We start from the raw sequence: 27,794 nt of genomic DNA, 5'->3' as shown, positions 1-27,794 counted from the left end.
TTTTGGGAAATGCAACATGGGTTGTGTAACACTGTCTCGTAAAATTTGGTGATGTATTAAAAAATACAAGAAATGTACTTTCAGTTGATACATGAGGTTAAGGACAGTAGTGGAACTACAGCCCTGGTCAGTTTTGAGCCGTGGGGCCCAATACGCTTTATGAACTACAACATGTTTGAATTCAAGATGCAAAATACTCAAGAAATCAGCCTGTACACACATGACTTACCAGTGCATGGAAGTTACATATTCTAAATTTAGTGAGTGAATTTGTTCTGCATGATACTCAACTTGGTCTTAGTGTGTAACAATGTTATTGTGGTAAGCCTCCAAATAAAATAATTTTATCTATTGTGTATTTTAGGAATCTTTTATCATGTTCCTTTTCCAGTTATTAAAATCCTTGTTTGCAAATTCAAGCATTGACTGCTAATGGTATTGAACAGTTGCACATATTCCTTGATTGCATTCCTTCCATCTTTTGGTGCATATTTATTGCCAAATGGAAGGAGGTGGAAGGTATTAACTTCAAACCTGAGACTTGGTTCTAAATATTGAGTGCTTACTTATAAAGAAAAAAGAAAAGCCCAACACTTTTTTTTTTCTTCCCTCTTTTACTTAGCTAGTGGGCTCTTTCCTGTGTTAGGAAGAACTGAAAACTGTTAGTAGACACCTAATAGACAAGTTATCACACCACAGCTGAATGCAGAAGAGGAAAGTGAAATAACAGTGGCATTATTCCAGGACTCAAGTCCAAATGAGCCAAGTCCAATTTTAGCTGAGAAAAGGGAAGTTGTTGGGATACCTACTCAGGTTGGTGGCCTTTACCTGTGAGCAAGTTAGCATTCAAACTTCAAGGTGACTCTTACCTTCACAAAGTTTGTCCTGGATGTAACTAATTCCATTTAGAAATTCACACCACATTTAAGCAATGTATTCTTAGTGCATACAGAAATCACTTGGAGTGTCACTATTTTAATGAAATTATTTTCTAAGTGTTTTTTCTTAATTCAGTGAAGTTTTTCATAAATGAAGTAGAGATCTGCATCCATGTGGGTTCAGTAATCTTTGAGTTCCTTATTTCTGCACAAGGCAGAACATGAGCGCATGCATTGGTAAGACTGAACTGATCCAGCAGCTTGTGTTTGCTGAGATTTACTGATGTTCATTGGTGTGATGTTGCCTGTTTTGTGTGTGCTCTGGTTTTATCTTCATCCCGAGTAGGCTTCTGTTCATGTAGGAGGGTATTTTGTCTTTGTTTCCAGTTGTGTAGCAAGCTGGATCTACAAGTTCAAGACTGTATGCAGCTGAGATGACCTGGCTTTCTTGCTAGGGAGGGTGGTCATGGGAGCTCCCTTTTCTCATTTACAAGCTTGTAGGTTGGCTCAAGTTGGCTTGAAAGCTGCTGTGGTGGTTTTATGGTTGTGTCTCCTGCCCTAGCAGAATTCCACTAGTGCTCAGCAGGCTGCAGCTGTGTGAGGCCCCCCTGGGGATATGCACAAGCTGGAGCAGCAATTCTGCCTGATAACCACATCAATAAAGCCAAGTTTTCAAACCCTTCCATACTCTTCCTCTTTGTGTAGCCAGCACTCAAATCCAGGAGCACTTGTTCCCCTCACCTCTGTGCCTACAGCAATTTGCAGCTTTTTCCTTCCTGGCCTGTCTCTCGCTTTCTGCTCCACAGGATCTGCACTGCATGTTTCCTTGAAACATGCACTTGCATGTCACTTTCCTGGCCAATTTAACATGCCAGAGACTACCAAGAAAGGAAGAAAATTTGGAAGCATATAGCAAATCTATGTGTGTTAACAACATTCAAGGGAATCTAAAAGGTTCTTGGTATAGGCTTCACCTTTGTATCACTCTTTATATGCATGTTTGTGTTTTGGAAGGGGTCACAGGTGTTCAGTTGACAGTAGCAGTTCTTCATGTGGTAACTTCCATTTTTCTGTATTAATATTTTAACAGTGCTAATATTGGAATAAATTAGAATGTCTTTGTTGTATGTTAGCAATGAATCCTTGTTCAAATTACCTCAGAACTGATTTCTAAGATATTTTCAAATGCCCAAAAAACAATCAATGAATCCTTAAATGCCTTATTTTTGCTATTTTAAACATACTTCTAGGTCTTTTCAAGTCTGAATTTGAAAAGCAGTACTGAATGAGAAGTATGTAAATGTTATGAATAAAAGTGCAGCTGAAAGCAGTGATGATGGTATAACCTCCAACAGGACTGGCTTGTTTAGCTTTCTCAATCAGTATAATTCAGTTTGGGATTTTTTAACAATGTGGGAATAGGTATAAACATGTATGAAAAGTCTTTCTTGGTATAGTCAAAGGAGACTACCTAGTCTAGACCAACTTCTCCTTGAAAATTTCTTAGTTAAAAGTTTGATAGCCATCCTGTTGCATGTTGCAATTTATCATATGAATTGTGAATGGTTTGGAAAACTACAGGTTATTGTGGGGGGAAAAAAGTGTTTCTGATCTTAGCTTATTATTTGAATGATTAAACCATCTTGAAAGTGTTTGCGGTTTTATTTTATTAAAATACTGTGTGCTGGAAGCTGAATTTATTTATTTTATCTAAATCACAACAGTGACAAAAAATGAAGTAACTTATTGGTGTTTTTGTTCTTCAGAAATGGAGGAACAGAATGCTGGACCTGGGACTGAAGGTTTATAAAGGATTATGGGATTATACATTGAAGAGCCAGCAGGCGGAATGCCTGAGTGACTGAAGAAAATGGGTGCTAATGCATCTAACTACCCTCACTCGTGTTCCCCAAGGGTAGGGGGAAATTCACAGGCACAACAGACATTCATAGGTAACTCCTTTCAGTTATCTTGTCACTTACAAAAATGACTTGGTGGATTGTGTATGCACTGGATTTGATTTGTTTGCAGAAATGTTATGTAGAGCTTCTATTTTCTAGGTCACCAGTTTGAATCCGTTCAAGTTCAATCGTGCATGAAATTTGGTGCTGTCCATCTGTTTGGTCTGTCTATGCAATGAGTTGATCTGCCTTTTGCAAGTAAACATTTGCCAGGTTATTTAAATAAAATAAATGGAGTTTTTTATCATTAAACCATGCATGCTAGTTTTCCCAGTTCAAGAGCAGTTGCTTTCTGTTAATATTTGTACTGTTTTAAACTCTTCCTCAGAATTTCTGTGAAACTGTGTCAGAGCATGTGAAACTCTTGATCATCAGTATTCACTGTAGTATTGACATTGTGTCCAAGTCAATTACCTCCTTACTGCTAGAAGGGATATCTCTGGTAATAAACCTGTTAAGGTAATAAACAGGCTTGAAGACAGCTTCTCTTCCTTTTCGTGTGCCTGTAAATGGGGAGTGGAGTTACTTACTGTCCTAACAGTATTATTTACAAGTCAGGACCTTGCTTAGCTGGAGACATGTGTTGAAGTGCCCTTAAGAAAGTATTTTCTCGTCCCAGTCATAACTGGGGCAGGCATTACCTTTATGTGTTTTTCAGTCTAGTACAAAAAGACCTCAGTGTAGATCTAAGTACTGTCACCCTATAAATAATAAACATCTTTGTTATGAATCTGAAAGAAGACAGTCTCTGAGAAGATAAATATTCCTTAAAAAAACCCCAACCCTGACAGCCTGAAGAATGATCTTAGCAGTAAATAACATCAATAGTTTATAAATGCTTTTTTCCTTTATGCCTCAGCTTGCAACACTGCATAAGTAGTTATTGATATTCAGTGTTACTTCTCTTTTTAATCACCATTGAAAGCAGAATGATATCCTTAGCAGAGGGAAAATTGACTCACTTTGTAAATTTTCTCTTTTTTCTCAGCTTTTGTGGCATTCCTAGCTCTGAGGACAGACCACAAACTGTTGCATTCAAGGATATGTGCTCTTGACTAAAAATCCCATGTGTACTGTCACAGCATGTCAAGGAAGAACTTTTAGTCCTAACATCATGGATATCTGTGCTGTAAAGTTTCCCCCGAGGGTTTAAATATTTTCAGTGTATCATAGCTAACTAGTAAAAGATTTGCTCCAGTTTGCATGTATGCTTTCTAAAATGCAGCTAAAATGCTTTTCTTACATGTCATGGTGTTTTTTAATCTGCCACTGTATTGAGTGAAGAGAAACCCTTAGAGGCCTTGAAACAGGCAGATTTGCAGGCTGAAACACCTTTTGAGCAGATTTGAAGAGAGTTCCAAAGGCTTCATTAAATTCCCAAGAAACTTTCTACATGATATGTGGAAGGTTTATTTGACGCTCTTCATTATTAAACTCAAAATAGAAACCCATTATGTAGTATGTCACAATAAATTTACTGACCCCTGTTACCTATGGGAAATTGTGGCTGAGACTTTTTGAGGAAAGCCTAAAAGCATGTGCTTGTCTCATCTTAGGGAAGGCAGATGAGCATTCTGGGTAAAATTCTTGCTGAAATCTCCTGATACTGTGGGGTTCTGTGAGTGTGCTATCTACATCACAACGTGTACATCTCTCCTTCCCACTTTGTGGTGTTTGGCTCTTTCTCATTTTGATTTTTGTTTGCATGGTTGATTTTTGTAGCTGTCTCAGTAGAAAATAGATGTATCCTAAAATTGATAGCTGAGGTTTTCATCACTTGTCAGAATAGTGATGTTTTAATGTTGTATCAGCTTTTACATGTATGGGGGCTTGGGTGTTGTGGGGTTTTACTCCTTTGCTTGGGGGGGGGGGGAATTGTCTGTTTTTATGGTATTGTAGGGGTTTTTTTTAATGTAGATGGCGTTAGATCTATTTACTGCCCCAAGGCAGAATTGGGGGATAGAGTTATCATAGCTGCATCATAATATGTATTAGTTGCCTTATTCCTGGAAACTGGATTCAGGCCTATGGGTTTGTTTTAGACATGCTACTTTACCATTAAAGCCCTGCACCATCTTTCCTGCTAAATGTAGGATGAATGCTAAGGTCTGAGAACTGGTATGGCAAAGCACAGTAGTTTCATGGTATGAGCTCTTATTGTTAGTTGACTTCATCCTAGTTTGCTTATAGTTTATGAAGAGGAGACAAATCAGTTAAAAATAGTGTAGTGCACTTACTGGAAAATAATACTTTTGTTTTAGCAAAAGCTTAACTAGTCATCTCCTTGGTGTTTTGTCTGCAGCATTCAGGAGGAGGATTTCATGCCATTTCTTAGGGTGGTACATCTGTTCAAGATGTTTGCTTTTTTAAGTAGAGCTCTATAATTAGATATTAAAATATGTGGGCGTGCAAGGGAGTAAACAGATCCCATTTTTCATTGTCAGGTTCCCAAGTAGCTCCTCGTGGCAGTCATCTGTTTCCGTAAATATTTGTCTGTCCAAAGCTGGGTATGGTCTAGGAGCATGAAATAGTGATTGCTTTTGAACAGCATTTAATAGATTGGTGCCTTTTAGTGTAGTGCTGGGGAATAATTTATTTTTTTCCTACTTTTAATGCTGCTGCCTTATGAAGGAATGCAGGCAGCCCAGAAATGTTCTCTTCCAGATCCTTTCTTTGAGGGATATGGAGCCACCAGCTGTTGGGAACCCAGAGAGGCTATGATGGTGCATCTCTATTTCTTACAAAAAGCAGTTGTGTGGTGATACTTTTGTAGCAGTGCTTTATCTGTTTGTAATGGTTAATAGCACTGTTTGCAGTACTTCCAAAGTTAAATCTTGTAAGTAGCTCAGGGTACACAAAGGTTTGAATGGTGTTTTAGTATTTTGTGGTGATTCATGTGCAAGTAATACCTCACAGCAGCCTTCAGGGAAGAAAGAAATTGAGACTTGTGGTGTCCTAGTTTTTCTTTAGTGGAATGTTAGAGAATGTTCTGCACTCAAATTTGCCATTAGAATCCAACGTACCTCAAGTAGAAAGGAGCTGGCATGTTCTCTGGAAACAGAATCTGTCATTATAGGGGGACCAAAGTGTAGTTTTACTTTTATTGTAAAAAGGAAAATTTCAAATGAAGCAGAAATTCTATGCTTGTCTCTGTCAGCAGGAGGCTGAATCTCTGCTTTTCCGTTGTCATGTCTAGTATAGCATGTGGAAGGAATTTTTGTGGTAAATTTTGCAGCACAACCTCTTTGTTGAAGTTTTCTTGAGTTACTCCTGTTCTTTTCATTTGAATTTGTATTCTTTTCACTTCTTTAAATTTCAATATGATTAATAACATGTTTCCTGATCAAGCAAATTTTGAACTTGGATAAAAAGGTTAGATGTCTTTCCTCAAATAAAGCAAAGTTCCTTCTCAGAGTTTTCACTAATAGAAGAATCATAAAACCACCGCATTGTGTGATTTGTGGGAGTTTTAATTAGCTTGACATAAAAACCACTGTGTAAGTTTAGTTATTGAGACTTAAACAATAAAACAATTTACAGAACTGTTAGATTGCTACAGCTGCCTTAGTCTCAAATACAGCTTTGAATTACTCCAGTGTCTTTCAAAGTTCAAGAAATACTTGAAATCATGTGGCAACTGAAAGCAGTGTGTTTTGCCAGACTGGCCCATAACATCACTATCAAAAGAGCATCACAGTGAATCACCCTGAAACAGGTGGAGCTTGCAGTGATAGAACAAGTTGTAAAAGGCCCCAAAAGCTCTGGTTCTTGAATGGGCTTTGAAAGATTAAAAAAAAAGGGCAACAGTAGTGAAGCTACACAAGTGTACTAATGGAAACATGTTAATTGTTTGTGACAGAAAGTGGACAAACACTATTTCAGATGAACCTGTGATTGTTATTGATATGTGTAGCATTTGCAAATGTTTTCTTCTCATTCTTTTTTGGTCCAGAAGTGGGAGTTGGGTTTGTGTACTTCCTTTTCTCTTTTCTTGTCGTGTCTGAGGTTCTTCACCATCTGGCTTAGAGTGAAAGCCCTGTAAATAAACTTAAATTAGAAAATAACCGTTAAACAGAAGCATGACTCTCACATTAAAGCTATGGGTTTTTAACTCCTTTTTTTTCTAAAACACTACTTAGGTTTTCCATTACTTGTCAAAATGCAGACTCTTAATTCCTTTTTTTCCTCACTGAATTGCAATCAGTGTTAGTTCATAGTATAATTTCCCTATAAATTATTTTTGAGGAGAAAAATAATTATATGTATACTTCAATTGTATGATGCTATGTTCAAAGGAAATTTTAATAATACAGTATGACTTTCTCCATATTCTTTTTATGGCGTGTATTCATGAATTAGTATTTGTAGTTCTGTGGAAAGGAGCCCATTTTATGTGTTTGATTTTGGCATTACTTGATTATCAGATGATGGGATTTTTACTTTTCTTTCTAAATCTGAACTGAAAATAATTAATTGTCCTCAGTTTCCCTGAGTGTTTTGGTGTACTGTGTTCTCTTGCTTTTTATTCTTGTGACTATGACTGTCTAATGCCAGGTATGCTTCTATTGTTTTAATGATGCTTAGTGCTAGAACAGAATTTGAAAAACACTTTGAAGGGGGGATTGCTAGTACTTCACTGACATACTAGGATTTAAAAAGCTAATACAATTACACTTTCAATGTTACAACTGCAGTACTCTCTTCCTGCTTAGATAAGTGTACCATATGCTATAGAGCTATATCAACTGGCACCATTTAGTTCTTAAAATTGAATATATTTTAAAAAACCCCAACCAAACAAAAGAAAACCATACCCCAAAGCATCCCGAAATCCAGCAAACTATAAGCTTTGTAGATGCAAATAAAAGGCTTTGTTCTTAATGGCCAGAAAAGGCTTCAGTCAGGTTTTCAGTTATCGTATTATCTGATGTGAGGAGAAGGAATAACTGTGTAACTTGCAGTATCATTGATGGAGTATTTAGGTGTTATGGATCTTCCTTTTAAATTTAAAGAATAAATGTGTTCAATTCTCCTTTTGCTTTTAGGGACATCCTCCTACTCTCATCAAGGTTTTGGCTGTGAATCAAAGCTGTATAGCCTTGACCATGGCCATGAGAAACCTCAAGACAAGAAAAAGAAAACCTCTGGCCTTGCCACCCTCAAAAAGAAATTCATTAAGCGTCGGAAATCGAGCCGATCTGCTGACCATGCCAAGCAGATGCGCGAGCTCCTCTCAGGCTGGGATGTCAGAGATGTTAATGCATTAGTAGAAGAATACGAAGGAACGTCAGCCTTAAAGGAGCTTTATCTACAAGCGAATTTGGCAAGACCAGAAGCCAAGACGCTACAAAAAGACATGGCTGAACTTTATCAATACAAATATTGTACTGATGTAGACTTAATATTTCAAGAAACTTGTTTTCCTGTGCATCGTGCGATATTGGCGGCCAGGTGTCCGTTTTTTAAGACGCTGCTATCTTCCTCACCAGAGTATGGGGCAGAAATAATAATGGATATTAACACAGCTGGCATAGATATGCCTATGTTTTCTGCTTTGTTACACTACCTTTATACGGGCGAGTTTGGAATGGAGGATTCAAGATTCCAAAATGTTGATATTCTTGTGCAGCTTAGTGAAGAATTTGGAACACCAAATTCCTTAGATGTTGACATGCGCGCACTGTTTGATTATATGTGCTACTATGATGTGGTTCTTAGCTTTTCATCCAACTCTGACTTAGTTGAAACTTTTGGTGGAAGTCAGAACTGTCTAGATGAAGAGCTCAGAGCTCACAAAGCTATTATTTCATCACGATCTCCCTTTTTCCGTCACTTGCTGCAGAGGAGGATACGAACTGGCGAAGAAATCACAGACCGAACTCTACGAACTCCAACTAGAATTATATTGGATGAATCTATCATACCAAAAAAATACGCTAAGGTCATTTTGAACTGTATGTATACAGATGTGGTGGACCTCTCCGTTTTGCACTCCAGTCCTTCAGTGGGCAGTTTAAGTGAAGTTCAGGCTCTTGTAGCAGGAAAACTAAACATGACTAGGGCTGAAGAAGCTATGGAGCTTTATCATATAGCACTGTTCTTGGAGTTTAACATGCTTGCACAAGGTACGTACTACTGCCCTCGCTGTCGAGTATATGACCTTATTAGAACAAGTTTTAGCAATTTTGCAGTGTAAGTTACAGGAATTCATGCCTTCTGATCAATGAATCAGTATGATTACGTAGAAGCATCTTACTGTTTAAAATACCCCTGTGTTCACACATCTCACAACTTTGACGTAATATGTTACTCATACAGTTTGCTTACTTATACATTCTACCTACTTACACATTTCACTTGCTTAGATTATACTACTTATACATATAGTTATACATTTTCTTACTTATACTTCTTACAACTTCTACATAACACAATACTTACACATTTTACTTCCTTCTGCATTCTACCTACTTTTACATACTACCCTACTTATACATTTTACACTACTTACATAATACAGTACATATACACTTTGCAACTGCTGTGCATGAGATCTCCCATTGCTTGATTGGTTTCTCTATTCTGTCCATGAGCTCTGCACGTGCTTTTCTGATAATATGATTGGTTTTAATCAAGTGCAGCACAGTCCTTTTTTATCTATTCCTTGCTGTCTTGGTATTTAGTTTTTCAGCTTCTTCTTTCCTGATTCTTTTCCAATTTAGCACAGTTTACCTTTCAGTCCTTGATGAATTCCTGAGGGCTCTAACAGGTGGGGCTCCTGATCCAGGCAAGCAGCATCAAGATGATGACAGCAACAAAACCCACCCAGCGATCAGCAGCCAAGTTAGTCCAGGAAATGCAAACAACAAGACAGCAAAGGACAGGGAGCAGATATAAGCCTGTCCCACCTCTCCCCTTGAACCTTCAGACTGGAGCTTAAAAACCCTCTTGGGGCTGATGTGCTGCAGCTGAAGGTGGAAGGCCAAGTGAAGTTGGTGAGGGTAATTCCAGCCTGGTCACTCTCTGAGGGCTCTGGTAAAAATAACTAAAAATGGTTTGGCTGGGGCACACTATCAAGGTTCAAATTCTTTACAACAGTAAATAGCTTATTGTCAGCTATCAGTGGCTGATGGCTCCTTTAGAAATGGAATTTGTTTTCCATCTGTAAGTTGTCAATAATGCATCTGTTTTCTAGGGACAGAAGAAATGCCATGCAAGAGATTTAGTTATATGGTGCATCATTGTAGAAGATTGTTATTTAGATCAAATATGTATAACTGGTCTTGATATTTCTAATGCTTATCTGCTTTCTGTAATCCATTTTTTTGGGTGTAAACTACCAGAAGATAGGAGAGATCCTTGTTGAGAGGAGGAAATATTCAGCCGTATTAGGAAGTGTCCCTATATATTAACAAGGCTGTAAACTTGAATGATTGTTTTTGTAGTTCATGTCAAAGACACCAACCCTGCAATCTTGCTATTGGAAGGTAAATTTAAACAGCTTAATTGCACTAGTCTTAGGTCTTTAATATCTGTATGTACAGAACTAAAGGCAGGGTCAGTCAGTATTTTGAGACATAAAGCTTAGGAAGTTTTACTACTTCCATTATTCTCAAAGATCACTCAAATCTTAGTAACATACAACTCCTGACCTGAATTATTGCAATCTCAGGTAAGGTGTCACTGATCAGTGAACTAATGGTACTTCTTGTGGTGGCAGGAGCTTTGCCTGCAGTTTTGTCTGTTGATGTTTGAGCTATTTAGTGGCCATATTATACATAATGAAGTATGGGAATTGCTTCAGGCCTTGCTGATGCGGGATAAGAATTTTGCTTTTGAGCTGAGAAAGGGAAAATGGAACTCGCTGGTATATCAGCAACATAATTTGTTTAAGCTAGTTTAATTTTTTTAACAAAAGTAGCTTTTTACAGTAGATCTGGATGTCAAATTAAATTTGACAAGATTGAAACCTTATATTATAAGCTATAAAGTAGTTCTAACTAAAATAGGAAACTTGATAAAGAGTGGACAGGAAAGAGCAGTTATAAGCACTGCAGGAAGAGATCATGTTTTTAATGGGTTCTCCTAATAGTTACATGAAACTAAGAGTGATAAGAGTATGTGAAACTAATAGAACTACTGTAGCTCATGCAGAGTTTGCCACTAGGAAACTAATTTTCAGATTATGCTGAAAGTTGAAATAATTGTACTGCAATAAAACCGGCACAAATCAAAGGGGATGTGTTTTCTGAGGCAACATGCTACAGGATGCAATTGGGCTGTTCTTAGGCTCAGAATCATCCAATTACAGAGCAGCCCAGGTTAGAAGGGGCTTCCAAAGATCATATGGTCCCATCTATCCAAGTGAGAAAGGGAGCCTAGGTGAGATTATCTAGCATTCTGTCCAATCACTTCTTGAAAACCACCAGTGATGGGGACTGTACTGTGTTCCTGGGGAGGTTGTCCTGGTGAATGATTGTTCTTGTTGCAAAAATATGTTGTGTTGAGATGTCTACCAGTGCGACTTATACCTGTTGCCCCTTGTCATCTTCACGTGGCTTCTTGTGAGAAGAGAACCTCTGTCCTTTTTATAGCTGCCCTACAGTACCTAAAGGTACTGTGACAAGAATACTGACTAGGAATACTGTGACAAGGTCCCCTGAGCCTTCTGTTCACAAGGGAGAAGAGACCTAACTTCCTTCAGTCTTTCCTCGTAGGCTAGGTTCTCCAGCACTTTGATCCATCATCACGGCAGTCCTTCAGATCCTCTCTTGTCTATCTGCACCTTTCTTAGCTTTGTTGTTTCCCTCTCAGTAGACCTAGAAACTTAATGTTTCAGAAGGGGCAAGAAGTTTTACCACAGTTGAACTGTGGGATTCAGTTAATTTCTGTATGATATGCGCAAGCTTATAGTACTTGAGAATAACTCTCTAGATCAGCTGAAAGCAAAAAAGGAAAATGGGTTGAAATTAAAGAGGTGATGAAATTTCTCAGTTTTGGTGAGTGCACATAAGTACAAGTGCTAAAAGGATTTCACATGCTCAGGGAATACTAATGAGAGAATTAAATGGTGAATGAAACCCTCAGTGAGACTCCGAATAATTATGCACTTTCATAAATGAAAAGGGTGCAATTCTTTTACTTAGATTGGAAACTAAATTTGAACAACTGTGGTCTGGAGGTGCTCTGAGGAAGCGGTGTCAGTTACATCAAAGCAGAAAAGCATTGACAGATAGAGATCTTCAAAGAGAAAGTTAGTTATAGATAGGAAAATGGCTTTTATTTTCTGTGTTAGTAAATACTGAAAAACAAGCTAATGTTTTATTTGGTGCTGAGTTTGTTTCTGCTCTCTTTAAGTTGAGCATGTTTGGATCAGCATGTCCTAAACTGGCACCCTTTTCAGTAATGCACTACAGAGAAGTGCTGCTCTGGAATATATATTCCATGAGTCAGTGGTAACAAGATCTCTACTTTTTCCTGGGAGTATTCCCTTAGTACTACCTCTAGGAGAGTAAAAGAAAGGCAGCTGCAGGAGCTGTGCCAATGAGTGCAGCAGTGCAGGCTCGGTCTAGGTGGCCCTCTGGATGAACTGGAGCTGTAGTGTTTTGGGAATGGTCATAGGAAGGAGGTAGAGGGATGTAGTGACGTTCAGAGGTTTTCTTCTTTCCGTAGTAAATCCCTTTCTGACCACAAAAGTAGGGAGGTTGAGGGGTGAAGCTGTTGTTATATATAGGGGAGAAATGCAGTAAAATCAGCAAGTGTTGAAATCTATTAAATCATCAAATACTAGAAAATGTAGATTTGGTACCTCTTCAGATACTGAAATTCTAGATGTTAACTTCACCTAATTAGGATTTTCCAAATTGGTGCTGCATTCTCTAGCTACAGGAGAAAGTAGTAAGCGCTCTGTACATCTGTATATGCCAGTGGAGTCAGAATCTAATAATTTCATACTTTATTTGCAGAGTGCATGTTTAGGTCTTTGGTACTGTGCAGACACAGAAGAACTGCTCTGGTATAGTCTTACAATCAAAATTAAAGCTTATTTGAGCAGGGAAAACTATACGCCTGCACGTGACTGAGATCACTGAAAGATGTGCTTTAGTTGTGACCACCATTCTTGTTTCTGACTTAATTGTAGCACCTTGTCCTCACTTATTATAATACTTAACATGAGGAAGATGGGAGATCTTAATTTCAGTAGTGTCTATCCCATTCCCTGATTTCACAGCTAGCAGATTTCTATGCTGGAAGCTGTCACTCAAACATCTGGCTTCTAGATGTTATGCAGAGTGATGCAGGAAGAGACAGCATTGTGTAGGTGTTGGAGCAGGGAGTTCTCCTGAAATCTCTTAGCTTGGACCTCTGACAGTGTTTTTCCACTCTGTGGTGCAGCAGGTGTCCAGTTCTGCCCAAGTACTGACTGATCCCATCAGCTGGCTTTCTCAGTAGCTGATGTCTTAAGTTTCTTCTCTAGATTTCCACACCCTCATCTAAAGTTTTTTGTTTCAGTTCACTCCTGCTAGCCAATTGCAAACTTGCTAATGCTTGTCTCCTTGGTTTCCTGGAAAATATTTTGGGCTTATTATGTTGAGTCTGGATACTCTTTCCAATTCGTTTTTCTCACTTGTGCTCAGTTTTGCCTGGGTGTTTGTAACTGAGTGTCAAGCGAAGTGGTGTATTTTAAAGCTTCTGATCAGCTGTTTTTATTTTCAGCAGATTTTAGTTTGATTTGTCTTCAGGGACCTTTCTAAGTATCCAGATGTTGTAATTTTTCTTCAGTTGCAGCAGATGATTCAGCTTTGACTATTTCCATGGAAATTTTCCCATTCCTAACACTGTGATACTCCTTTTTCTGACTATGGTAATTTAATAGATAGTTTCCCCATGATGAAGACAGTGATAGCATATGCAATGAATCTTTACTGTCCAAGTAAAGCAGGGTGACCTTTATCTAGAATTTCCTCTGCTTTCATCTTGATTTGTTTCAGCTGAGGATTGCCACTTACCTTACAAGAGAAACTGAAATGGGTCTTTGAATGAACTTACTTGAGTAAGTGCACTAATCAGCAAGCATACCTGGTCGTGATATATATATCTGGATAATAGAGCTGATCATACTGAAACCCATTTGTTACCTAATAGGACTGACACTGCTCTTAGAGGTGCTCTGGTAGTTGTTACTATCAAAAGTGAAGCTCTTCAGGGTTTTAACAGAGGCTGTGAGGATTAGAGCCCTTTCCAGAAGGTTGGAGCACATCCCTTAGTGGAACATTTCTGTGCTCTGGCTGCCTGTTTCTGTCATCTGCTGCAGTTTTTCTGTCTTCATGCTACCTTGCTTCTCTCTGTCAACTGTACTGGTGCAATCATTTTAACACATTGACTCACAAAGATTTGGTTTAATATCACTTATCCCTTCAGTTACTAACACCAGATCACTTCCCTAGTCCTGTTCATCACACGTTGTTAAAATAATCCCCACTTCCAGTCTTACTGTACTGCCCTGCTGTTGCAGGGAAATTTGACTTCAGGCATATTAATTTTATTAGATAGCTGTACTACATATGTGAATCCTCTACTGCATCTTGGCCTTGTTGCCCACTGTCATGAATAGTCCCACTGAGGCTGTGCTACAGAATCTTTTTCTGTGATAGGCTTTTGGATACTGGGACCTTATGAGGTAGTTTTGCCTGAGAACCTTTTCTATCAACTGATGCAAAAAAGTTTTCTAAAGTAAGACTGACAAAAACTAACTCAATTTCAGACTTTTTGTTTTCCTTTGCTTTTATTTTAGGTGTTGCATTTACTCTTGACAACTATAAGAACTTCGAAGCTTTATTTAAACCCATATTCAGTAGCAAAGCCTTTGATCTAGAAGCAGGTATTGCTTGACATCAAAAGTACTCTTGATCATAGGAGGACTGAAATGCCAGGAATCCCACGGTAGCAGTATTAAATACACATAAATGTATTGGGAGATTAGTGCAAGTGTGTCAGTTACATATCAGTGCAGTAGGAATGCTCAAAGGAGCTTTGAAATAAATTGTGTATGATTAAGTAACTATTGATTTAAGTCATAGAATCAAAGAATGGTTTGGGTTGGAAGGGACCTTAAAGATCATCTTTTTCCAGCCTCCTTGCTGTAGACAGGTGCCTTTCACAAGACTAGGTTTCTCAAAGCTCCATCCAGCCTGGTCTTGAACACTTCTGGGGATGAGGCATCCACAGCTTCTCTGGGCAGCCTGTTCCAGTGCCTCATTGCCCTCACGGTAAAGAATTCCTTCCTAATATCTAATCTAAACCTGCTCTCTTTGAGTTTGAAGTCATTCTCCCATGTCCTTATCCCTACATGCCCTTGTAAATAGTCTCTCTCCAGTTTCCTTGAGCCCCTTTAGGTATATAAGTGCTATAAAGTCTCTGGGCTGAAGTGCCCATTGCTGGGTCATGTTGAGCTTCTCATCCACCAAGACCCCCAAGCCCTTCTCCTCAAGGCTGCTCTCAATCCATTTTCCACCCAGCCTATATTTGTACTTGGTATTGCCCCAGCCCACATGTAGGACCTTGCACTTGGCCTTGATGAACTTCATGAGGTTCACAGAGGCCAACTTCTCAAGCCTGTCAAGGCACTTCTGGGTGGCATCCCATCCCTCCAGCATATTGACTGCACCACACAGCTTGGTGGTGGTGTTTCCAGAAGGATCTGCTCCATGATCTTGCCTTGCACAGACGTGAGACTGACTGGCCTGTAGTTCCCTGAGTTTTCCTTTTTTATATAAAAATGAGGGTTATGTTTCCCTTTTCCAGTCAGTGGGAACTTCACTGGACTGCCACAACTTCTCAGATATGCTGTATAGTGGTTTAACCACCTCATCCACCAGTTCCCTCAGCTCCCATGGACCTGTGCATCTTCAGGTTCTTTAGATGGTCTTGAACCTGATCTTCTTCTTCAGTGGGCAGTTCTTCATTCTCCCAGCCCCTGCTTTTGCCTTCTGTGACTGGGGTGGTGTGGCTGGAGCACCTGTTGGTGAAGATGAGGTAAAAAAGTTGTTGAACACCTCAGCCTCCTCCATGTTCCAGTTAACTGAGTCTTCTGTTCCCTTCTGAAAAGTGCTCACATTTTCCCTAGTCTTCATTTTATCACCAGTGTACCTGTAGAAGCTCATCTGACCTGTTGTCTCCTTGTAATGATTCACTTGCACTCAAGCCTGAAACTATTGCTTAGGTTTTATATTATGAAGACTGGTGAAAGCAGCAAGTGGAAAGGATCTTCCAGTATAGCAGTTGCATTCCAAGGTTATATACAAGGATAAAGAATTTGACTGAGTTCTGCAGCAGAGCACATACAATTTGTTTGCAGTGTCATAATTTATAGAGAAACAGTGCTGGTCACTGTGTTCAGGTTTTTCTTTCAGCCACCAGGTTCTAGGAAGTTACATGGCTCAAATGCTGACTGGTGGTGGTTGGTGGTCACTCTAAACATCAGCTCTTCCTCCCTCAGGTCTCTGTTGTTCCCATGTAAAGTTCTCCCTCTGGTTTGTTATGGTTGAGTTGGCAGCGTTGTGTTTCTGATCCGTGGTGGTTTTCTGTTTAGGCTGGATCAGCTTTGCTGTCTGCTGGTGCTGCTGATGTGCTGCTTAAGGAATGCTGAAGCCAGCCAAGGGCAGTTACCAACTGAATGGCTGCAAGAAGCTAAAGATTAGGATGCACATAGGTGCAAATTTCAGGCTTCCTAAATTCATGCATTTTACCTGTGGGAGGAGCAGAACAGTAAATTCATTTTCACCTTTGGGAGAGAAAACATTAGAGAGCTTGTTCCACCAATATTGATTGCTTTAAACATGTAATGATTACCTTGTTTTTCTGGCTAAACTTACAACTTAAAAAATCCAGCTGTCAATATCTTAGAAGATTTAACAGCTTTATAACTGTATCATAAATTAAATTATTTTTAAATAATGCAAGTTGCATAGTTTTTGTCTGTTCTCTAATTTATTATTTCAAATAACTGAATAATATATTGTACTGGATTTGATATGATTCAAGACTTTTCACTGAAGAAGAGTGGTTAAGAGTAGCACAGCATGCTGCCTTGACCTTACCTTCAGACCATATTTTATTTTTGCTTTAACAGTTAATTGAATTGCTATGAAGTCATGAGCTTTGTATTTGAGTAAAGCAAACTATAATGCTTTATACATTAACAGTGCCATAATAGATGTACTCTGAATCCAGTCTTTCAAGGATGGGTTTACATGCATGTTTTAAATTTTTATGCTTGGAAAAATCAGCAGAAAAATTAAAAATAGCTCAAAAAACATCACAAATTTGGCCATAGACTTCAGCAGTGTTTGACCCCTATGGCCCATTGAGTACTTCATTATCTCCAGTGCTATTTAGGGCTTGTTTTCTCTTCTGCAAAACATTCACATAGTTTTACACCTTCACTAACCAGAATGTCTGCTTCAGAGTTCTAAGATGTGGGAAACAGTGCACCTGCCAATTCCAGCCTTGGCATCAGTTATCAATTAACTTAATCTGCTTTTAAAGATACTTTTTAAAAATAGTTTCAGGAGGAGATAGAAAAGCACTAAAACGTTGAAAAGCTAGGAGCCTGTAGCATTCCATGAAGACAGAGAATACAGTGCTGCCAGGAGGCAATAAACGTTAATAGGCTGGGAAAATGCCTGCATCCAAAAGGTGGAAGTTGAACAAGATCCCTGTTCCCAGTACAGTTAGAGGAAGGTAGAGGTTGTTGGAGTTGCTGCTTCTGTGATAACTAGTTAAAAAGGTAGTTCCTGTTTGTACTATATAAGTCTCATGACTTGCTTGTACTGTTTTTGTACTGCCATGGAGAACATAAATTCCAATTGCCATGTCTCTCAAGTGTATGAGCTCGCTTGAATCTGACACTGATTGATTGGTAGTGCTGCCCTTCCTCCTGCAGTAGTTTCCTTGTTTATGTTCTCTGTGCTCTCTGTAGGGTTTGGGCTATTGTGAATTTGATGTTGCTGGAAGCAGGATTGATGGAAATTAGCTGGCTAGCTCATGAGTGGCCACCAAGCACCAGCATGAAGAAGAGACAGGGGACATGTGGTGTGTAAGAAGGAGAAAATCTAGTTTAATACCTTTGTGCAAGTTTAGCTTCTATGACTGCTCCCACAGCCTGTGAGCATGGGCTACCCTCTAAGGAATTCTTAGCAAGTACAGGGTATATTTGCAGCTCTGGGTCTGTAAGATGTGGGAAAGAAGCTGGACAAATGATATCTTCCCTTTTTCTTTCTCTTCCTTTGAGAATCTTGGTTAGAGCAGCAAGGATGCGCATGAATGGATGAGACAGGCATGTTTGGAACTTCCAAACGTGTTGCAGCCCAGACTAGCTGCAGGCGTACATCTGAACCATTCTCTACCTGCCAATAAATTCAAAAACTATGGTTCCTGTGATTGCCAGCATGGTCTCTCCTAATGTGACAAACTTAAAAGACATTTAATAGCTTCTAGATTTCAGTTCAGTGTTAAGGTGAATTCTTACTACTTTTTTTTCCCTTAGCTCCACTGATGTGCACGAGTTTAGAGGGAAGGTCTTCAGCTCAGCATGAGTTAAATCAAGCTAACAGTTTTGTAGCTTTGCTTAATGCCACTTTTGCTGATTGTTGAAGGCACTTGTCTTCAGTAGGTCTGTCAACTGTCTGATCCTAAGCTGCTAGCTAGAATGCTAAATGTAGGCTCAAGCTATTTCTGTCTGGAAGGACTGTGGAACTGCATTTGAGAGAGAACTGTGGAAGCAGAAAGGACTTGATTGTAGGCATTGTCCATTGGCATCCAGCAAAAGGAGTGCATGGAATAGCATAATTTGTGCAAAATGTGATAATTATCTTTCCTTTTTGTAAATTCCAGGTTGAATCTCTGAAGGATAGTAGTGGTCACAGAAGCTTGTGGGACACTGCAGATGGATCTTGGGAAGACTGTTGCTGCCTGAGTATTAAAAAAATAGTATTCACAAGAAAAAAGTGCTCTATTCCACTCTGAAGAGCAAAAGTGTGGCTATTAGATGGCTACTTTTTTTGCCAAGTGGCTGATTGTTAAAGCAGAAAAGACTTCTGCCAAAGAAGAAAGGAAATTGGATTCCTTCCATAGCTAGAATTGGGTTGTCCCAATTTATTTCGAAGTTAAAAAACCACTTTAATTATTACCTTATGCTTACTTCAGAAGAAATACTTTTAATAATCCCACACATCTGACCCATTGCTAAAATTAGTTGGGAAAAAGACTGTTTCATTTGCTAGTCATCCTTAATGAGCTTTTCACCTGATGTCATATTATTGTTAGTTGTGCAATAATTGAACTTGACAGAAGAATTGAGGCTGAGCTGATGTACTGTTTCTATAAATTGCTGTTGCTCAGATCTTTGGAACTGCATTTCTCATGTCTTTTCATGGGGCAGGCATCTTTATTTCAAAAATAAATGTCAGATTAAATACTAGGAATGGCAATAATTTTGAGATAAGTCTCTGCTCTTGCAGTTTGAGTATCCTGGTGACTGATTTCAGTATGTGAGTTTACTGCCTTTGAAATGGAGCAGTCCTTACATGTGATGTTTAGAGTTCAGGGGGATGCAGTTTCTGCTGAAGTCAGTTTGCATGCAAGCAGAACAATTGCATGCAAAAAGTTGTGTTAGGATTCAGCAGGGGAAGGCTGAGTGCAGGTGACCCTAAAAGAATTGTTTCAAACAATTGTGTTTCTTATTCATGGGAGTCGCACTCCTCTTTTAAGCAAATTGCAACTAGTCACCTTTAGCTTTCATTCACGTGCCAGGTTTGCTGCTAACTTAATGTTTTCCTTTCTTGAGCCCCAAAAGGAAAGATGAGAGGGACTCGTGGGACGTTAAATGCAATGTCAGCCCTCTGCTGTTCGAGTAAAAATGGATCCTGAAGTGGAAAGCTTCAGACTTCATTTACTCGTGTTTCTGACGTATGCTGAAGTATTTTGAGCTTTTTGTATGATAGGTTGTGTTTTCAATGGTTTAGTTGTTTCTTGTTTGTTTGTTTAAGGCTCTTTCTCAGATTCTTGACCAGAACTTTTTAAGACTTAAGACTTTAGGAATCTGGGGAATTCCCCTGTCTAGAGGGGGCAGTTTCACTAACCTGTACCTCAACCCATGGAGTGCATTTCAGAACATTCTCATCCTCTGCTCTTACCTGTACCGGTGATGACTGTAGTGATGTTCCAAGTGCCTCCAACCCATCTTTGCTGCCTGTGCACTGCTCACTTGGGGCCAGTGCTTGCCATGCAGGTTAGAGGTGAATATCTATAATGAGGCATCTGTTCTTACTAGTCGTAGTAATGATAGTATGTAACCTCATGGAAACAGGTAGGTCTGAGAAGTGCCATACTATTTCAGTAATGGTGAAGGACAAAGCAGTTGTGTTGAAACATGACTCAACACTCACCTCTTTGAAAGAAGCAAATGTACAGTTTGTCTGGGGATGCACAGTGTAATGTTGCACGTGCTGCATTGTTCAGAAATGTGTGTGCTTTGGGTAGCCCTTCTGTCAATGGCTACATTCAGTCTTCCTTTTCTCAGGTGAATCAGGCATGTGAAAAAAAAATCATCCAGCTGCTTGTTGAGGGAAGTTAGGTTTAAATATGAACTGGTGTAAAATGCATTACTGTTGGGGGACAGACATTACTCACATAAATTGCTTTAGAAATTAAATAAAGATTGTTTCCAAAACTATGTATACATTCAGACATATTCCTGAAAAGCTTAGAAAATTTTCTTGGTAGAATATTGTTCTTAAAATTACCACACTAGGGTTGCTATACTATTAGGTACAAATATGTGTGTCTAATAGGACAGGTAAATTCATAAGCAGTGTCATGTTTTAAATGTTGCTTTCTACTACCTTCTTAACCCTCCTGTTCAAATTTCCCTTTTAGTGATTTTAATTCTAAGTAATAGCTCCTTTGACAAATTCCCTCCTACTTGAAGAAATGTGTTCACTTGTTATTACCTACTCCTTAGAAACATATCTTTCACATTATTAGTTACAGTGGAAATGGAATCAATACTATATATTCTGTATGCTGTCCTATGTAGAAAAGTAAGATTTTTCTTTTATTTCTGTTAATTGTTTCTAGTGTGTTTTACCTGTATGCAGCCAGTGCAAAAATAGCATCAGGAGACCCGTCTTTGTCTTGACTAGGGTTGAGATTACTGTGCTAAACGCTTCTTTATTCAGCTTAGTTCAAGAGCTCAGTAATGTGATACACATCCCTAAACAAAGTTTAGTTTTTAGATATCTTTGAGGGAAAAATGATGATGTATAACAAGTAAAATTGCAGTGTAGACATGTAGTTCTCAACTGTCTGGGGACCTCTTATGGGCATAAGCACAGCTGTAATTTTGTGGCTGTACTGGGTTGAGACTGGAATGTATAATTCTGAAGACTTTTTCCTTTAAATTGCTATCTTTGTGCTAAACTATATGTACATGTGAAATCAACAGAGTGGTGTTGGAGACTTCAAGTTATCAGTGTTGTGGTGCCATCTGTCTTAATTCCATAGCCCCAGGTACCCATGTTTTCAGCCCTCCTACAGTATGTCTTCCCTCATTTCTTCCAAATCTGCTCCATTTCCCTTCCGGAGTTTTAACTATACTCTCTCTCCTTCAGAAGACGTGTACCCTGTGAAAGAGTAGATCTTAATAAAGCAGTGAGTAGGAAGAAACTGTAGCAGACTTCCCTAAGTCTGCCTCCCTTCTGCTTCCCTGTCAGAGAAGGTGCTCCCTGTCCTGGCACCCTCTGTGCCTTGCTGGATACTGAGGCCATTGTGGTGGCCTGGAGTAGCTATCCACTGCTTCCTGCCTTCTCTGTGAGTCAGAAAATGATGCTTTGCTGCCCTCATCCTGTACTGAGTAGCTGAGTACCAACACAGTGTCACAGCTTATGTTTCTGCTCCTCTGCATGGTCTGTCTCTGGAGGGTCCATGAGCAAAGTGATACTGATGGAAATCCCACCTTTGTTACAGTTCATTGTTTCTGTGAATCTGCTGCAAACAATAGTGACTCAGACTCAAATTTGCAATGTTAGAATATGTTAAACACTCAGATAACCAAAGGGGGATTCTGGCCGGGTTGAACTAGCTTTCCAGTTTTCATCCAGGCATGCTAGCAGCCATGATGCTTCATGTGCCTTTAAAAGGTAAATAACACTGCAGTTGGAATCCTAAACCGCTGTTAAAATTGTTGTACTTTTAGTCAAAATATGGCCTTGTTTTCAACCTTGATCTGTAGGGCACTTCTGTATTTAGTCTCACTGGGAGTCATATGACCCTTTATATTACAGATGTAGCCACATGTATTATTCCTTCAGGATCAAAGTGCCTCTGTAACAACATCACTGAGTGTTGCCCTTGTTTTGTAGGCTGTGAAGATATTATTGCTGAGAGCATCTCACTGGACACCTTAATTGCCATTCTGAAGTGGAGCTCTCAGCCGTACGGTTCCAAGTGGGTACATCGCCAAGCACTACATTTCCTCTGTGAGGAGTTTACCCAGGTCATGACTTCAGAGGTCTTCTATGAACTCAGCAAGGACCACCTGCTCACAGCTATTCAGTCTGACTATTTACAGGTAACCTGCATTGCAGAGTACACCTGGTCCTGCTAGAAGGATGTATTACACCATTGCTAGAAATGCTTGGGAATAGTTAACTTTAAATTGTAGGCTGAAGCAGGCTTGTACACACTAAGCACTCCTTCTGTAATATGTAAAAAAATGAAATGGAAGTAGTGATTAAGAAAATTGTTTTGTTCTTGGCTTGTAACACAACCCAAATGTGGTATATGCTATTGCTTAGAAGTCTAATAATGGTTTATAAATGGATGCAAATTATTTTAAACAACACATTTCTGAACCTAACATTTGCCTTGTCTATTCAAGAGATTTATAAAATTATGTGGTGGGAGTAGTTTTGCTGTAACAACACACATACTAATTTAGGGCAGTGGGAGCTAATAAACTAGAAATCAGAAAACTCAATTTATTTTTGTGGAGAGAGAAAAATACCTTCTCTGACAAGTATTGCAGAATTTAGGGGTTTTTTTGTGACTTGCCTTCAGTGATTGTGTGGTTTTAGGGAGAGAGAACGGTACTGGCCAAGAAAAGGATTCTGGATTTTTGCTGCTATTTCTCTTCAGAGGAGATAGCTTTATAATGATTTTAATAATTTTTTGTAGCTTAAAGATTACTAGATTTTTTTTTTAACTGCATTCATCTCAATCTAATTCTTTATAAAAAAGTAAGTGCTAGAGATTTTTTTAAGTGGTTCTTTTAAAGATTTGTTTACTTGAAACATTTCAGAAATTACAGTTAACAGTAGTGTTGATCTTCCATGAGAGGTTATATTATGACTAAATTTCCTACCCTACTTGTTAAGAAATTACATAGATAAATTTTTCAGTACATGATTTTTTTTCTGTAAGAATGTTGAGTGGTCAGCACATGTGTATAGGTATGAACAAAGCAAAGTTATAGTATTACTGAAAAGTTTTCTCTTCACATAGATTATAATTTAACAGGGTTGATTATTTTCATCATTTTTCAGGCTGGCAGATGCTGAATTTGTAATGTTAAACAAAAGTTCGAAACACCCAGAGATAGAACTGCCCCTTTTAATTAAATTTAGTAATTCAAACTTTATACCTGTAAGTTTCCATACTAAATAAAATTCTTCCTTCTGTGGAAAACTTCTTCCTCTTCCTAGGGATTCAGTAAATAATATGAATCTAGAAATTACGGTGGTGTTATACCAGTAGTACAGCTTAAAATATCAGGAGAAAGTGGTAAGCAGATCATAAAGTGCAAATACTTCATGCTTTGGTACAGCTGTGTTTCTTTAGAGCTGTAAAAGACCTGTGATTTTTTTTTCTTTTGTGTGTATGTGACATTAAACTAAGCATATACAGATTATTGACTTTCTATTTCTACAGGCAAGTGAACAAGATATTCTTAAATATCTAATTAAATGGGGAGAACACCAATTGATGAAGAGGATAGCAGATAGAGGTGAGGATCCTTTAAACCATGCAGTACTAAACCAAATAAACCAAAATTTATGGCAGTTCTATTTTGTGAGTCGTCTGTAACGTAGGGAAATTCAATCTACTTTGTCCATAGTACAGTCAAAACAAAGCAAATGCTCTTCCTTTCTTTAAAGGTCTTGTTATCTAAAAAATGAGAACACAGCATTCTGAGGGAGGTGGGATTATTTAGCCTGAAGAAGAAAAGGCTTAGAGGGGATCTTAGCAAAGTCTATAAATATCTAATGGCAGGGAGCAAGGAAAATAGAGCAGCACTCTTCTCTAGGCACCCAGGACAAGATGAGAGGCAGTGAGGCATTAACTGAAATACCAGAAACTGTGAAGATGGTCAGACACTGGCACAGTTTGCCCACATTAGTTGTGGGATCTCCATCCTTGGAGGTATTCACATCCCAACTGGATGCAGTGAAGGGAAATGTTCTGTGCCGTAGCTGGGGAGGTGTGGGAAGAGGGTCTTGGTTGTGACTGAACTTCTAGAGGTCCTTTCAATCTCTGTGATTGTCTGATTTGAAGTCTGGTTGGTTTCCTGTTGTCTCAGAATTATTTTTCTTGTAACTAATTCATCACATAAAAAAACCCTGCAGTATCTTCTTATGCAGGCTTCTCACAGCAGTCTTAGTTTAATGTGTCAGCCTTTCACTTCAGTTTGAGTGTGTCTCTCTCATAGGAATCTGGTAGTGAGAAACAAACCAACAAGTGGCACCAGTGTTTTCCCTAAAGTAGATGTAAATATATTTTTATGAGCCTAGATGCTACAGTGGTAACTTCAAGGGCAATCTCACACGTGTTGGATATGGAAAGTAGTTTCCCAAATAACAAATATAAGGATCTTGTAGTCCATCTGCACTACAAGTGTCAGTCACATAGTGCCACAAGAGGAACAGAAAGGGAAGAACCTGCCAGAGTGAAAACAGAGCACTACTGGTGTGGCTACTGTCTTGGGAGGGCTGGCCATGCTTTTGAAATCCACTGTTACTGCTTGCAATACAACTGCTTTGTCATGGACATGTTTTATGAAATGCAACAAAAAGTTAGTTAAAGGATGTGCTTCTAGTGACCTGAGTAAGTATTAACCTATTTCCAAACCAAGATTTTCCAAGTGTTTGTCCTAGGGCACATTGGAACATAATGGAGCCAGTTAAACAGTAACAGACCTGGACTGGGGCAGAAGCTGCTCCTTTGGGATCACTGCACAGCTTCTTTCTCTGGCATTCATTAAGTAAACAGCTCACTTCTCTTATCTGGGATCATCAGATAACACAATAAGCAAAAGCAGAAATAACAGCAATGCCACATTCTGTCAGATTAGGGGCAGACTTAGTCTTGTAATTTCATCTAAATTCCTCAGTGGCACTCCTTATATTGCAGCTCTGAATGTGTGATGGTGTCGCTAAAATGCCACAATGCATTAAAGAATGTAACGAGCTGTGACCAAAACTTGAGCTGCATGTACCGAGGGAGGGTGGGTATGTTTGACAAGTTCCCTCAGAGGGGGAAGCCAGTCAAATTCAGGTTGGTCACAATACCTAAAATACACGTGTGTGCATGGTCATCTTACTGTCTCAAGGAAGATACCCACTCCTGGCACAAATAGGTGTCCTGTGACCCTAAGAGCAATTGGAGTGAGTTTGACATGTTACTGAGGTGGGTTACACAAGGAAGCTAGAATGTATCCCTGAGGACTCTTCAGACCTTGATTTGTAGAAAGTGTCTTTGAAAACTGCTGGGGAAAGGGAAAGGAGCTACAGGAGAGAGACCTTGTGGGAGCTGCTAGCAGGGAGGTACAAATGCTTTCATAGCATAGCTCTTACTAGAGCTTTCCAAGTGTTTATCCCAAGTGTTGTCTTTGTATTTTCTGCCTGGCTTACGCTTTGAAACTGGCAGCTGTGCAAATGACCTGTGCTTATATGAAATGAACTTGTCTCTGTGGATGCTTCATATAAGATTTCAAGGCATGAAGTCGAATCTTGGAATCATTTAGGTTGGAAAAGACCTCCAGGATCATGGAGTCCAACCTTTGACCAATCACCACCCTGTCAACTAGACCATAGCACTAAGTGCCATGTTCAGTTGTTAGTTTTGTGGAACAGTGCTGATGAGCACTACTGATACAAAATGAGAGGTTTTTTTTCCTTTTCTATCACTTCCTGTACGCCCTGTACCTCTCGCTATCCTCTTTAAACTTTCTGATGTAAACTTAACTTGTCTCCTTCCCACAGAGCCTAATTTACTCAGTGGTACAGCTCACAGTGTGAATAAAAGAGGTGTGAAGAGGAGAGATCTTGACATTGAAGAGCTGAGGGAGATCCTGTCTCCACTTCTACCTTTTGTCCGCATTGAGCACATCTTACCCATGAATAGTGAAGTACTGAGTGATGCAGTAAGTCAGTAGTCTCATACAAATACCATCTCTGGGTTCTTTGTACTTCACATGTTACAGTGTTCAGGTGTGAGGGTTTTTTTGCTTTGGTGGGTGTTGGTTTTGTTTATTTATTTTAAGGATTAACTTCTAAAATGTTACCATTGAGAGTAATAGATGTATAGCACTTCTGGTTAGATTTTGTGTCCTTTAAATCTATCAGAAGGCTAAAGAAAAAATCAGTGATGTAAGGATTCAGTGTAAAAAATGCATTTATTACAAGCTTTTACCATATTAATATTTTAAAAACCATAAAACTCTTTCTTGATTCTTAAAGATGAAGAGAGGCCTGATTAGTACTCCTCCTTCAGACATGCTACCAACATCAGAAGGTGGAAAGTCAAATGCCTGGCTGCGGCAAAAAAATGCTGGAATATATGTGCGGCCAAGACTGTTCTCACCGTATGTGGAGGAGGCTAAGGTAATATCAGCAACACGTGACTGTTCTCAGATTGGAGTCATCAGGGGGTTCTGTAAACAGGGAAAGATTTTGGTGTGTTTTGTGTCTCTTTACATGTACTGGCCTAAAATACTAACATTTTCAATTTAACAAGACTTACAAGATTGATCATCAGGCTCAAGTCTCTAGAACTGGTCAGAAAAATTTCAACAAAATTTTTTTTTGTCGAAATTGAAATGTTTGCGAGACAGATCTTGATGAAATTCCACCGGAAACAAAGCAGCGTTCTGAGGGAAACCTCCCTGGTTTCCAGCCAGTTTGCCGGCCCAGCTCCTCGGCAGCCCTCCTGGCAGGCGGATGGCAAGGTGAGAGCCTGAGAGTCCCAGTCTGCAGCTAGTCAGCAACCTTGGTGCCAGCTCTTTCAGGCTCCCCAGCTCCCACCAGAGCTGGGTGGGGAACTGCTATTCCATTCGGCAGAGGACTGATATTTCGTCTTCTTGTTTGAATCAGAACATACCCAAAAATCTCGTGATCTCCACAAAATGGAATAAATATCCTGTGTCTGATTTGAATGAAGTCCTTTGTTTCCCTCTCAGGCAGTTGCTTCCCTATTTAATTTCTTGCATGAGCACTGTCAAGGTGAAGATCTTGTAGCATCTCTGGTGGTGAGTTTGGTGTCAGGGTGGAGATGGTGCTGCGTGGGGCAGGAACCTGCCATGTTCTGTTTGGCAGAATGGGAGCCTTTTGTGTCACTGTCTAATGCCACCACTTCAGGGTGCTCTGACTTGTGGGCTTGTGAGTCCCAGCAGTGCAGGTGACAGCAGAACAAGAGGGTTAAGTGAAGCTGTGCACATCCACATCACCTACAGACTCTGACCTCTGCTCTGGTGAATTTGGAGCTTTTGCCCTGTGCCTAAGAGAGAAAATGTTTTCTAAGGGTATGAGTTGTTGTTGATGTCCTCTGTGAGGGAGGAGAAGAAATAAAACTACTTTGCATTTTGGGTACAGCGGTTAAAGAGCAACAAGTGGCACTAAAA

At 39.3% G+C, this 27,794-nt stretch overlaps 1 protein-coding gene and 1 long non-coding RNA gene across 4 annotated transcripts in view; one reads left to right on the top strand and one right to left on the bottom strand.

The window, feature by feature from the left end:
• Positions 1-27,794, top strand: part of BTBD7 (BTB domain containing 7) — a 56,192-nt gene that overhangs the window by 15,848 nt on the left and 12,550 nt on the right. For 2 of the 3 annotated variants that reach the window (XM_069018137.1, XM_069018135.1), the window contains exons 2-8: positions 2,645-2,830; positions 7,885-8,964; positions 22,261-22,469; positions 23,828-23,903; positions 26,158-26,318; positions 26,635-26,778; positions 27,009-27,122. In XM_069018137.1, the coding sequence (XP_068874238.1) occupies positions 2,749-2,830; positions 7,885-8,964; positions 22,261-22,469; positions 23,828-23,903; positions 26,158-26,318; positions 26,635-26,778; positions 27,009-27,122 (1,866 nt within the window). In that variant the 5' untranslated portion in view covers positions 2,645-2,748. The remainder of the gene's footprint in view (positions 1-2,644; positions 2,831-7,884; positions 8,965-22,260; positions 22,470-23,827; positions 23,904-26,157; positions 26,319-26,634; positions 26,779-27,008; positions 27,123-27,794) is intronic. The other variant, XM_069018136.1, reaches the window with a different exon arrangement.
• LOC138111792 (uncharacterized) lies at positions 6,289-9,835 on the bottom strand. Its single transcript, XR_011151456.1, has 2 exons — positions 9,572-9,835; positions 6,289-6,886 (listed from the first exon to the last, which is right to left on the bottom strand). It is a non-coding gene; the product is annotated as an uncharacterized lncRNA (long non-coding RNA).

This window comes from Aphelocoma coerulescens, chromosome 5 (genome assembly GCF_041296385.1).
Source record: "Aphelocoma coerulescens isolate FSJ_1873_10779 chromosome 5, UR_Acoe_1.0, whole genome shotgun sequence".
In the NCBI taxonomy this organism is placed as follows: Eukaryota; Metazoa; Chordata; class Aves; order Passeriformes; family Corvidae; genus Aphelocoma; species Aphelocoma coerulescens.
This window is presented reverse-complemented; position numbering and strand designations above follow the sequence as displayed.